This window comes from Tribolium madens, unplaced genomic scaffold (genome assembly GCF_015345945.1).
Source record: "Tribolium madens isolate multiple individuals breed KSU strain unplaced genomic scaffold, Tmad_KSU_1.1 Scaffold_3;HRSCAF=73;Tcas5.2_LG2, whole genome shotgun sequence".
Taxonomy (NCBI): Eukaryota; Metazoa; Arthropoda; class Insecta; order Coleoptera; family Tenebrionidae; genus Tribolium; species Tribolium madens.
The window spans coordinates 2,311,482-2,325,604 of NW_025401006.1; the positions used below are offsets into that span (position 1 = coordinate 2,311,482).

Below are 14,123 nucleotides of genomic sequence, written 5' to 3' on the forward strand. Positions count from 1 at the left end.
GTACCGGAGAATCTGTAATACGATAATGCCATAATTTAGACACTAAGTGCTCTCATGCGTTATCTTGTTGAGCCGCGTTCTTCATTGATGGCTGATGGCTTATTACACATAGCCATTATAGTAGCTTGTTAATTATAATAAAACAAATAACAACCAGTTGTGGTAATTATCTATTAGAGCGCTTATCAAATCGTATGACAAGTTTTCCCGTAATTAATCTGCAAGCGTTAATGACTAGTTCGGTATATCCAAGTGAAAAGAATTATCGCGATAAAAACCGCTTATTTAAATGTTAATGTACTCAACTCACCTGTCAAAAGATCTAAGAAGTTGTTCCTTTATATTAAGCAAAATGAGAGATTAACAGTTTACAGTGACTACGAAATATGAATCATAAAATGTAAAAAGCCGACAAATGGTTAAATATGTTACACTAACTGAACTGTTTAATATAGAGATAATTGTTTTTTTAAAGACTCATCCACCCTTGAAACTACGCCCTTCACTACTGAACGAATTTAAATAGGACGAACTTCCGGTAAGTACAATCGAAAAATGGCAAATTAGGTATTTAATTTTTATAACGACCAGAAACAAGGTTCAAAAATAGTTTTATTACAAACTTCCCGTACGGTAATTTACTTTGATACAAATTTCAATGTCATACAAGAACCTTTATCTGGTGGGAAATTCACAGTATTCGCTTATAAATCTTAGTAATGACGAACAGTAACATACAATCTCTGCACCCAAACAGAAAAATGTTATCCTACCAATATATCATCTTTTACATATGTTTAACCATCAGTTAGTACATAAGCATCCATCTAACACCAGTACTAACAAAGCCAATATTTAAGATGCAATCAAAGCTCAAACAGGAGGAACAACAGCAGAAGGGGACTCCTACGTTTGCGTGCCCCCAGGATACTGCAACAACGGTGGTACCCCAACCAGTCCTGGAATAGATCCCCGCATTGTTACACCCGTAAGTGCCTTATTATTGCTTCAAATTACAAATTAATCATCTCTAGCTAGGGAGAACTTTGTCCTAGTGGAACAATTCCATGTTACACTCAAGGACCATCGAGTAGATGTGGTGAAAGACTCGTTTCACCAGTTTCAACTGCTGATGGACAAGCGACTCCAGGTGCTCATCCATGGCAAGCTTTCTTACGAAATTCCACTCATCCAGTTTATGCTGGCAGTGGTGTTTTAATCGATAATTACCATGTTCTTACGGCAGCACACAAAGTCTATGGAGATCGGTGAGTTAAATCACACATAAAATTCAAATTTTTACACTTTTTCAGAAATAATCCGGCCAATGTCATTATAAGTATGGGTGTTCACACTCCCAGCGATTTAACATCGTCTAATGTTCAGAGCAGTACAGCTTCCGCTATAAGAATCCATCCAAACTACGACGCTGAACACCTTATTAACGACATTGCTATCGTCAGAGTGTCTTCTCCATTTTCTCTAAGTCAGAACAATATCAATTCTGCTTGTCTTCCCGGGGCTGGCGCATCCTACACCGGTCAAACGTATACACTCATTAACATATTCCACACCTTCTCTTATTATTTTTTTTTAAATAGATGTGTTGTCGCTGGATGGGGTGAAACAAATTACGGTACCCAAGACCATCCTACTAATCCTATGAAACAAGTCAATCTGTCACCAGTTGATATTGCCACTTGCAGGGCAGGATTATTGCCAGTTTTGCCAACAGTTGATACATATCTGGATATGACAGGAGGTGAAATTTGCGCCGGAGGCGAATCAATGAAAGACGCATGCACGGTAATACAAATAATAGTTTGTTTTCCTAATAGTAAAATTTAGTACGATGGAGGAGCACCACTCGTATGTCCCAATACTGGAAAAGGAAACATTGCCGGATTGGTCATTTGGGGGAAAAATTGCGGACAACCTAGTGTCTATGGAGTATACGTAAACGTGCCTTTCTATAGGGCGTGGATCGACAGTATAATCACAGAGTTCAATAATTCGTGATAAAACAGAGAAAACAATACTATTTATACAATAAATATTTCAAATATAAAACTAGGAAAAACTAAAATAAATAAAGTAAACTTTTTCTACCATGATTTTTAATTTACACCACAGCTATGAATTTATAACATCAAATAAATTACGCTCTTACCGAACACAGATCACATCTTTTGGACAAGTTTTATGATGTTGTAAACTAATTGCTAGAATTCTGGTGAAGCACGATTATTACCATAGTCAAGTCATCATTAAACTTTTATTAAAGTATCATTAAAATTATTACCTAGTTCACATCAACATTCTAATTTAGTCATGGACAATTTGTGTTTAAGTAAAAAAAAAACATTTAATATGATTTTCTTCGGAACCATCGAGTTTCCCAAAAAAGAAAAAATAGAATTCAAACTGACACTGTAACGGTCTTATAATTATGTCATCAAAACTTGATGATTTTTTGACACGAAGTTATAATAATTACATGAGATACGTCCTAATGAAACCTCTTATCAATATCATCTTTCCAGATGGAGACGGTCGAAAGACGTCGCTTTACTATTTCCGTTTTGGATCTCCACTTAATTAGTATAGTTGAAACAATAAGTTATTTTTTAGTTTCAATTGTCGTTCAACGAAAGTAGTATACACTGCTCCCGATATTGCACAAATGGCCGTTTGCTAGAACAAAGACACATAAATCATCCCACTTTGTTTCGCATTTGCACCGATTCTAAAAACAATACACACGTTTGTCGAGAAAATTCTGCATAAATTTGCGATATATAAGAAAAATATTTGAATATCAAATATTTTTAGTTGCAATTGTTACCACAGAATGAACTCTGCAAATCGCAACTGGCAATCAGAATGACCAAATGCTGTGTTTTTGAGATAATGAGTCGCAAAAGCGTGGGATTACGTGGGACAATGTTAGTTATTTATTGTGTATAGGTTGTACGGATACAAAGGTATACCACACTGTTTTCAGAATTCAAAAAATTCAAAAAAAAATACCTTTACCTTTATGGTAAAAATATGACAGCAGCTGGAATTTCAACTGATATTGAAATATAGAAAAAACACTCTGAACTATTAAAAACTCCATCCTGAATGCTAATAAACTGGTATCTTATTTCCTTCATGAAGTTGTTGAGCATGTTTTCAAAGAAAAAAATAATTCGATCGTTTGTATTTGCAACTTAATCAAACAACTGATTATTTGAAAATTTTACCTTAGCTTTTCTGTTGAAATTGTACATAATAGATAGGTAATAATAATGTGATGAGTTATTACAGGTAATTTGTCACAAAATTTACGACCTCTGTGTGATTTTCAACGCCAAAGTTTATCTTCACACCTACAAATCACCTGCAGGAACATATACGTATCCTCTTCTCAACTAATGCATTATGTAATACAGGCAGACAAACCTAGTTAATATTTATTACCAGTTCCTATTGCGTTTCCATGATAAATACCGCAGCGGGGGAAAAGCAATTAAAACTTCTCCGTACAAGTGTTACCGTGTTCTAATTTCACCTCCACCGCCATGTAACGTGGTTAACCAGCCATAGTTTCGGTGATTTCAACAAGAAGAAAACGGAATAGTCCCTAACTGGACTGCTCTCATGGCAGCTAAAATGTTATGTACAAAATGATATATGCACTCGCCGTTGACAGTAAATATTTATTTAAATGATGTAATTTTGATTCCCACTTGTTTCGAAGTTTACTTACGAACGGGTAGTTAGTAGTTGCTCGATATGGTTAACAACTTTTTTACAAACAATGACAAAAAGACAATCTGCTGCACCTAACAGATTTAAATAAAAATTTCATATTTTATTTGATACATCACTTTGTTCAGATATTCAAGAGTGCTGTTTTTAAATTATAGATCAACTATCTAAACTTTACTAATTTACATATTGGATTAAATCTGAAGAAAAATATGGAAGTAGAATGTAAACCTCTAATCTAATTTACATTTTACACCAACGCAACTTTTTAAAAATTCACATAAGAAAAGAATTTCTTATCTTCCTAAACAGATTTTAGAATTAATTCCAGCCACTATGTGTATCCTTTAACTAAGTTCGTAACATAAGTATATAACAATACAAAAAAATAGTTTATTTATTAATAAAAAAAAATTTAATGAAACTAAATGTTTTGTTTCTAATTTGAATCTTATTAGTTTACCAAGCTAACAGCAAAAACTGAGCCAACTTCATATTACTGTATGTACATTCTATACGTAGCACGAAAATGCAATTTCATGGTTCGGTAAAACGCAATATCTTAAATTAAAAAAATAGTATAAACTGTGTTACATTATTTTCAAATGTAGAACGGAGATTGCTCTGCAAACCGTAATTTTGTTTAAAAATGTATGCACTTACAAGAATAAAAAAAAATTTAAAAGAAGGCGATCATCTTGATAATATTAGCGACACAATTTTCCTTTTCTTTATAACAAATAGTCACTTTATTATTTCTTTTTGTATAAATAAAACATTTCCGATCAAAAATTATCTAGAAGAATCCAAGGAACACATTTGGCCGCAACAACGGAAGAGGTGTCAAATTCGCAAAGAGCGGCCGCCTTTGACCAACCCCCTTCTTCAGTTACTACTATCCAAATCATGGATTGCGATCTCTTGCAAATTATAAAGATCCGGTGTTCGGTATCTCAAACCGAGGGCAACGTTAAGCTTTGCCCCCACATTTAGACCCACTATAACGAAAACGGATACGACAAATGGAATTAAATGGGTGTGATTTCACGATCATTTCTGATCTTTCTGAGGTATGAAGACTTTAAGCCCGACGTAAGCCGCTTTAACCCGTCCACATGTCACATAAAGAATCGTTTATGTTGTTTTGTCGAGCTACCGCCAAACGAACATTTTCGAATTTAAGGACCAGAGGCTGTTATCACTTCGTAAACACAACAAAATTTAAAATTTCATCGAGAAAGAATGATCGTTCAGTTGGAAATTCATCAATTTTTTGTTTGCTTTGTAAATTTAATGAAATGATTTTGAATTCCTCTGATCCCTTTGAAATCATTATTAGGTTTATAAATTAATTAATGATGTCGCCTTCTCGACCGTCACTTCTGAACCGGTTCAGCGGCAACTTATCGTTTGTTTATCTTTAGTCTCATCAGTTACCGGACTCTCTAAATACGATCCACGATCTACAATTGTCATATTCGATCAACATTTCCAGGCAATTTGACTGTAAAAGCTGACCTACAAATAAAATTCCAAACCAACTGATTACTGACGCAACAATTAACAATCAAATAAACAAAAAAATTAAACAAGTAGATATTTATAACATGATTTCTGAGTAATAAGTAAAGTTTGAAATTTTATGCTTTTTTAATGATTTTAGACACGACACAACGGGTAATTTTTGAACTCTAAAACATAATTTACATTCCAAATAATTGAAAAAATGTCTTTTACACAAAATTGGACTCTAGTGTCATAAGGAATAACTTCAGAAAACTTGCAAGATGAGACTAAAGGTCGCACACGTTACATAAACAAAAAATATGTATAACTCAATTTCATCCATCCACATCGAGTACAGCAAGGTCGCGTCCGAGAAGCTCTTTGTGGATTTCCGAAGACAATGTTAGCTCCACACGAGCACTAACATCCGTAACCAATCGATTCTCATCGGTATATTGTATTTTATCAATTAGATGCGGCCTGATTCGTAGAATGCCACCGACACCAGTGGAGCGCGACAATTGACTTTTTAAATTGACGTTTTCTACGAGAATTAGACGACAGCCGGTTAAAATGACCAAAAAATTGCCAAAATTAAACATCAACTTAGAGATTATCGAACTACCATCTAAGTAATCTAGTCGCATCTGCTGGCTTAATAAATATTATTTGGACAATGATTTGAGCAAAAAACTCATGAAGATCTAGAGTAAAAAATAGTGCTCTGATCTCGTATTATCGTATAATGACAAGATTTTTTTAAGTCCGCTTTCCAGCTAATGAGAACGACAAATAATAGGACGAATCGTTCAGTGGGCAGCTGAATTTTTTCGGTTTTATTGTTCAATTTCGTGCATTCTTTGAAACTAACTAATCTGTCATTTGCGTGCTGTGTGAAATCTCGTTTTGACGAGATTTTTTCGCCGTACGAAAGATCACCGATTCTGTTTGGTTGAACAGGTGACCCTGCGAATTATTTTCGAATTTGGTTCGCGCCTTGCTCGAAATAATTGCAATCCTATTGTTGTCGGAGACAAAACGACGATTAAAAATTTCGCCGCTGCCATAAACACAACACCTATTAATCGATTTTCAGAGGAAACGTATTAAAAAAGCATTCCACCAAGCGCAAATTGGGGGCGATGAACCCCCGTCGCGTCTGGGACTCATAATCAAACTACAATGGCTACAAATCAATCGTAAGTGCATAAAAACTAATATTAATTGGCGGAGATATTAATTAGTCCGTGCACTGCGGGTGTCTTGGCGCTAAAGCTGCAGCCCGATCAAAACAAGTTTACCTTTGTAATTAATATCTTCAATTCAACAACTTTTCATTACGTAAGCTACTATTAAAATATTGCACCTTTCTTATGAAAAATTAGCGGCGCCCAACAAGCTTGCAGCACATTAATAAATAAGCCCAGAAACTACAGAAAAACAAATCTTATTCTCACATTGTCAGAGTTCTACCTAAAAGAATAATTTGGATTACCGTTTTTTGCGACAGCCCCCTCGCCGTCATCGCCACAATCTGCTTAACGCAGTCTGGAATTTAAACGAAACAGCAAGAAAGCACGGAGCTTAATAACGCCGTACGCAAACAAGTATTTAATCGGTTGAAGCATCGCCAGCGCGCTGAGATTGACCAAAAAAGCTTAAAGGTCGAAGTGAAAATAAAACGAATCCAGAAATCGTGAGATGACCGCCTTATCGGCGACTTATCTGGCCGATCTGAAGGCCCCTGTCGGACGGGTCAGGCAAATGAAGCACTCATGCACGAGGACTTTAAACATCGACCGTTTTTATAAAAGAAATACAACAACACGCGAAAAAACATTCTTTCAACAATACTTTATCCAAAAAACTGTTATGAATGATGATGTTGGCAACTGTTCGACTTAACCAAGCCGCTCACTGACCTGCAAAAGCCGTTGGCTTTAATGCCTGTCAATCACGTACGTTTTGCCGCAAGGTGTGAATCGACGTTATTACGAGAAGAAAAACGTGTTATTATGGCAATAAATAAACAATAATGGCCTGGTTAGCCGAGGACGTGCAACAGAATTGTTATAAATGCGAAAAATTAACTCGTATAAAAGGAAACGCCACTGGAACGTTTCGCACATTCAAAGACAGTAAAAAAATTGGACATAAAAGCACTTTAATGTAAATTCCTCCATCAAAAACAATACAACATCCCATTTGAAAAAAATCATTTTCTTTTTCTTAGTACTTTCAAGAAAATTTTTAGAACCAATGTTATAATACCCAATTACAAAGCATTTTGCAAAGCATTCAACAAAGTGACAAAACTAAAATTATTTAAGAAAAGTAAGGCGCTCTAGGTTTAGTTTTAGCCATTTCATAAAACAATAAAAATAAACAAATCGTTTTTTGATAATACTTTTGTGTTTCATTTTGAGACCATTAGGTCCATGACGTGTTTGGTGTTTAAATAATATTAATAAGTCTAACTATTTAGTTTACAATTATTAAAAAGTGACACCATTCTTTTTTAAGAGACAAAAAGATTAGAATTACATACGGACAGCATACCTACCTGCTCCACACTCTGAAGAATAGAAAAGTAAACACAGCGCATACAAGAAGAAAAATACAAATATTTAAACTGTAGACGAGTAAATATTACACCACATCAGTAACATTCTTTTCAAATTGCTCTTGACCTTACACAAACGCGGTAAAACAAAGAGTAAACGCATCGAGAACAAAATTTGTTTACAAGAAAATCACTGCCTTTTAAACACTGAAAATTATAGAATAAATATATATATATATATATATATATATATATACATAATAAAATCTCGTAGATTAATTCAGTCAGGTGAGATCTCGAGATTTTTTTTCGTATTTCTTACTATTAATTTTAAACGGAATCCTTATTTTAGTTGCGGAACATAAAACTATATATGCAACCACCTACAAGCCAAAGTTTTTATAGTTGCATCCACTCACCTGTTAAATGATTCCCTGTAAATTCAAAATCGTCGTCCTGGTCCCAATGTTTTAGTGATAAATTTGAAAGTGGAGTCGCATTGGCAAATTCTAAATTCGCAAAATGCCAATCCAAAATCTGACGATCCTTAGATGACAAATACACGTCACTAGATAACGTTACATAATTGAAATAAAGTCAGGATGAGCAAATATATTTATTACCTTGGTGGTGATGCTTCTAGCTCTCTAAGTTTATCTCCAATTTCCTTTGCTTGTTCTTGTAGTTGATCCCATTCCTTTGAGTATGCGTTAAGATCACGCACGGCACTTCTGTATGCAAATTCCAACTGAATATCCCTCTTTTCTACACTAGCCAGTTCTTTAATTTTTGCATTTGTCTCAAACATCTGTTCCTTAATTCCAACTAACAATTTTTGATTTGTTTTTAGCTTTTCTTGTAATGTTATAACGGATTTTAGATGCTGGATTTGTTTTTCTTTCACGTGCTTTTCTTGAAGCTTTATAACCCATTCTAAAGCTTGACCTAAGCTAACTGGTTTATTTCCAGCATAATTAAAATCTAGTTGATGTGATAAATAAGATGTGGCTTCTAAAAGTCTGTTAAATTCACGTTCAACCATTTCATCTTTGTCTTTATCAACAGTAACACCACTTGATTGATATAGAGGACATTTCTGTCTAATGCGGTGTAATTCCATGTCTATTTGTTTGCTGAGAGTGGTCACAGGATTACCTCCTAGGCCTGTCACAACCATAGCCCCCAAATCAGCAATATAATTACCTAAAAATTTATAATTCATTAAAGTATTGCTTTTTAAAACAAATTTATACCTTTTCTAAATGTGGCAATTCTACCACCTACTCTATCTCGTGCTTCTAGGACTATTACTTCCAAACCAAACTGTTGTAACTGTTGAGCGGCCGCCAATCCAGCTATTCCTGCTCCAATTACTATCACTTTCCCATATTTTTTAGAGGGTAAAGGTTTAAGCCTTTTAAAAACGCCAAAATTGATGTATCCATTACGTTCCAAAAACGCATGAGCCCTCTTCACTAGAGGTGCGTCACTATTATAAGGTACTTCCATTTTTTCCATAACGTCTTCAAAGATTAGCTGCTGCTTAGGATTATCAAGCCACATTTGTAAAATACGATTGCGAACATTTAGATATACTTTAATAGTCTGTAAAGCGGCCTGAGCTATATCTGGGAAACAAGCAGCTTCTGTTGAGGTCAATTTATCAAATGGCATGCGACTTTGAAACGCAGCCCCTTCCAATCCAGAAAATAAATCTTTGATAACTGGATCATCTAGCTCCGATTCAGGATCAACATCCTTTTTCTTATCCTCCTCCTTCTTCAATTCTTCCTTCTTTGATTCCTTTTTGTTACTTTTAGAAGAACTAGGACCGGAGTTTAATTTTTTCTCAGAGGGAACGGTTTTTTGTTTATCCGCTGCTTCCGTTACATTTTCATCATCGGCATTATTAATTTTATCATCCATTTCTTTGCTTTCCACCTAAAATAATTGATAACATAACCTCACTTTTGATAATTTACCATTTTTTAAACAATAAACCAATGCAACAATGACACTCCTGTCTGGTATTTAACACAGTACCTTAATCTTTTTTCTTCGACTCATTTTTAAAGCTTTGTATTTTAAAGTTATCCAAAAAAATGGGAAATGAACTGATTGTTTTGATTTTTGTTTTCGTCCTTGACATTGACAGATGACTGCGTTATTCTTTGTTGCCTACATCTCGTGCGTTCGAAAAATAAAATACACGAAGTGGCAGATGGTCGTAAAAAAATAAAAAGGAATTAAAGCACCAACAATGTATTTTTTTATTAAATTAACACTTCTTTTTAATATATTTGATTTTGTATTTACATAATTGCGTACACGGAATTTTGGACGATATGTCATTTGACTGATAAAAATATAAAATGGGTCTTATCCAACTAACCTCACTTTCGGTTATTGTGTTTTTTATCGTAACTAGAGAAATGACAGCAAATGAAAAGAATTTAATGAACTTATATTAAAACACGTATTGTTGGCATTATCGTTTTGGAATACGGACGCCAAAAATAATTTTCAACTAAAACTTTCAAATTTTAGTTTCACACGTCAATCATAATGACAATAAAGCTTGGCTTACAATGACGTTTTTTGAACTGACATTTTGATGTCACAAATTCCGTGTCCGCAACTGTGTTATTAAAAAAACATTGACAGATGAGCGAAAATTTAAATGAGCTAAAAGTAGTTTTTTCAGCATTACCTAAAATATACTTGTAACTTTTCTGTTATAAATAAAAATAATAAATAATATGAGTTTAACATATGTAATACATTATTTTTGAAGTAATGGTCGTTTGCTCGTATTTTACTTTGTACTTGCACTTCAAAGTATAGTACTGGTGCGGCCCTTGACAACTAAGACAGTCACTTTTGGCTGAGTTTTGGCATATTATTAGCTATTTTAAAAATTCGTAAAGTGTAAATTAGGTTTTCATCAAAGATGGCAATGTGAGTTTCAGTTTTTCGGATTCGGATGATGCTGTAATAAAATATTGATTATTTCTGTCTACAAAATTCAAGTTTATTGTTTTGAAGTAAAATTTTCTGGTCTACGACACTAATTTGTATTGGATTTGTCAAAGTTTAATTTTCAACGGCCGCAACTGTACAGTTGGAGACAAAATACTTTGGTCGTCACTTTTCTGACACTTTAATGTAATTCAAGCTTTAACGTTAAAATGAATGACAATTTCAAATTAATGACAGCTGTTGTATTTTCCTATCAAAAACATGTACAACTTGTCAACTATGATTGACAGTAGCTAAAAATAAGGTTAACAGTCCTAAAGCATTCTTTACAATTTAATGTCACTCAAGTGACATTGATGTATTTTGTCTCCAACTGTACGTAAAAACCTCAACTTTATATTTTAATAAGGTAGATATCAAAAAAAAACAGTGCAATTACTTGTCTAAGACAAGAACAATACTAATTGCCAAAATATTTTGGAAGTAACGGAAGTTTTAAAGCTCAAATCCGTATTAACAATTGTTACATAAAATACACATTATCGTCTTTAAATATTCCCAATGAACAAAAGATATTTCTGAAATTAATTGTGTAATTAACTCGTAACTTCACAATAATCGAGACCAAACTTCCAACAACAAAAACACGAATTGTAGTATGTACTAAAAATAGCACAAGTTATTTATCAGTTTTATTATAAGTTTAGGATGATGATTCCCTGAACTCCTTATTACCAATTATGCCTATTTCGTGTAATATTGTAAAAATGATGTTTCAATTAACTTTTTAGGGTTAAGTTAACCATATCGATAAATTCTGTAACAGTTGAGCAAATATTCCTTTTGCCCGGTCAGTATTTAAGTACCTAAAAATCTTAAAATTCCAGATAAAAAACAAGTTTTTACAATTATTTAAATAAAATTACCTTTGTTATGCTACTACGCCATGTTTCCATGTTTGAGCGTTTTCTCCTATAATCTAAGGTTTTCTCGTTTTCCCTTCCACGTATCGATCAACTACAGCAAAGGCGTCGGATAGGTCATTCAAATTCCAATATCGTCCCGCTTAAAATTCAAATACAGTATATGCTATTCTCTTTTCCTAAGAAAAACATAAACAGAGCCCATAAGCTTATAACTGATTAACATCTTATAAAATGGAGTCTGCAAAATAGAGATCTCGTAGCAAATTGTAATAGTATATTATGATACGAGTTTTATAAGAAGTATTTTGTCTCACGACGGATTTAGAACCCGACGAGCGCAGCGAGGAGTGTCATAAACTCATAAAGCAGTAAGCGACAAAATGCCTTATAACCGAGATATCATACAGTATTTTTTCTACTTTGCAGTTTTTTAAACAAACAAAAAATCGCAATGTAGGAAATTTTGCGTCAGTTGACAACACTGCGGGGAGGCTAGGTGGACATAAAATAAATTAATTTAAAACGTCATTATTTTATTCGTAAAAATGAATTCCTAAGGTATGGAAGACGTTTTGCAATGTACGCCTCTACAAATACGGTCCTTGGCGGCAAATACGATGAACAATTTCCTCCCTGTGAAATCACGCCAAAATTGTTCATTAAGTTGACGGCAAAAACTAACTAACCCCAAAAGTTTTAAAAGTAGTAGTCGCTAAAAGTCTCTCAAAAGTAGTCTCAAAAGTTGTAATCCTTAGATCATAACCTTCTTGAGAAAAATGGTTTTATTGTAGTGGGTTGCCATTTAAGAAAACAAAACAAAAAATTTTGTAAAGTCTGTTTTTTCTTTAAATGGTAATGTCAAACAGTCTTAACGTTGGCACCACCAGTAATTTTTATAAAAGAAGTTGGCAGTTCCGGTTTTTGATTTAATTTAAACAATGTCATTAAACATCAACAAAAAAATCGTCTAAGAAAATTTAGAGACGGAAACACAAAAACGAGGATAAAGTCGGTACCGCCAACAGTCTTTAGAAATTCTGAGACGAAAAATGTGCAAGCAGAAGTCAGGAAAAGATCACCGTGAAAATTTAAACGCAGTTTGTAATGCAGGTTTGTTATACGTACCATTCTCTAATTTTTAGCAAGAAATTGACAAAAATACAAAATAAACATAAATAAGGAAGAACGCAGTAAATTTAGTGTCTGGTTTCACCGTTTTTAAGAAACCAGTTGGAAAAGTAACAATTTTGAAACTAAAGCGAGAAAAAAAATTAGAAAATGCTTCAACTTAGTGCTCATTTTCATAAATTACACAAAATTTATTGTCTATCTTCATAATACCTGCTTGTATCGTTTGAAAAATAACTTTTATCTGTATAGACAGTAGACACCCTTTTTTATTAAAGTTTTTGTAGCAAGACGCTCATTTTTGCCTACAACATTGTAACGTGTACTATCACAAAGAGATTTATAAAAGTCAATATTTTGACAAAATCTCAACATGAAAACGTAACCATAATTATAGTAAAATTCAGGAGGGTAGACCGGTGCGTCATCAATTTCATTTTTTCATTACCAACTTAAAAGTGAAATAAAAAATTCTATCACAATGTAAGTTGAAATAATTAAAGGCTCTCTAAGGATGGTAGCCTTGAACATTAATTTACATATGCACTTCAACTGCACCACTTAAATGTCATGTTCGAGTGAATTTGTCAATTTGAGATTGACAGTAACATTATTGTCGTCGTTGAAAGTCTTTTTGGTATAATTTGCAAGTATTTTTCGTTTATTGGTTGATTTCTTGCTTCTGTTCTACGTCTCGTTGCTTTCTTTTAATAATTCCTTACGATGAAGTAACTTCCATGAAATTAGGCATAAAGGCACTTGTGTTAGTGTAAAAAATTGAAATAATGAGGGATCACCGATAAAAATTGGCCCCCCATCATCATTTATTTATTCTATAAAAAATGAGGCCAATCTTATAAAAAACCATTTAAATGCTGTTTTAGTACTTTACATATTGTGTCTGCTATGGCGCAAACCAGTTTTCTTTAAATAAAATTGGGATTATTTGAGATATTTGAGGTAAATATGAGCGTTGTTTAAGAAGTCTATTATTTAATGAAGTAATTAACAATACAAACTGAAATCGACGCTTTATTTTGACCCTCACATAAGTAACTTTCTGGTTTTCATAAGATCAGAATTAAAGCTTCTTAACGCGTTTATTGTTTGTTTTTGAAGGATGTAAGATGCAACTTTATCTTGCAGACGTCTTGAATTTCAACTTTTTCTTTTTTCTTATCTGGAAGAATGCATAAGATCGTCTATGGTTTTAAACCCTTAAAAAACTCAATGTAAGAAATTACTTGTCCATGCTCCTTATGTTT

The 14,123-nt window shown here is 33.5% G+C and overlaps 2 protein-coding genes across 2 annotated transcripts in view; one reads left to right on the forward strand and one right to left on the reverse strand.

Moving 5' to 3' along the window:
- LOC123008006 (lysine-specific histone demethylase 1A) overlaps window positions 1–9,997 on the reverse strand; it is a 96,603-nt gene extending 86,606 nt beyond the window's left edge. The window contains exons 1-4 of the mRNA XM_044403574.1: window positions 9,869–9,997; window positions 9,079–9,766; window positions 8,449–9,028; window positions 8,245–8,393 (exon numbers count right to left, since the gene is read on the reverse strand). Of these exons, the coding sequence (XP_044259509.1) occupies window positions 8,245–8,393; window positions 8,449–9,028; window positions 9,079–9,766; window positions 9,869–9,892 (1,441 nt within the window). The 5' untranslated portion in view covers window positions 9,893–9,997. The remainder of the gene's footprint in view (window positions 1–8,244; window positions 8,394–8,448; window positions 9,029–9,078; window positions 9,767–9,868) is intronic.
- LOC123008007 (phenoloxidase-activating factor 2-like) lies at window positions 1,239–2,028 on the forward strand. The gene is made up of 3 exons (XM_044403575.1): window positions 1,239–1,547; window positions 1,602–1,806; window positions 1,849–2,028. The coding sequence occupies exons 1-3, from the start codon at window positions 1,342–1,344 to the stop codon at window positions 2,017–2,019; spliced, it is 582 nt and encodes a 193-aa protein (XP_044259510.1). The 5' UTR covers window positions 1,239–1,341; the 3' UTR covers window positions 2,020–2,028.
- Window positions 9,998–14,123: the final 4,126 nt, after the last annotated feature.

Coding starts and splice junctions, on each gene's coding strand:
- LOC123008007 (XM_044403575.1), top strand. CDS start 1,342: ATGGGTGTTCACACTCCCAGCGATTTAACATCGTCTAATGTTCAGAGC. Junction 1,548..1,601: donor GCATCCTACACCGGTCAAAC/GTATACACTCAT, acceptor TTTTTTAAATAG/ATGTGTTGTCGCTGGATGGG. Junction 1,807..1,848: donor CAATGAAAGACGCATGCACG/GTAATACAAATA, acceptor AGTAAAATTTAG/TACGATGGAGGAGCACCACT.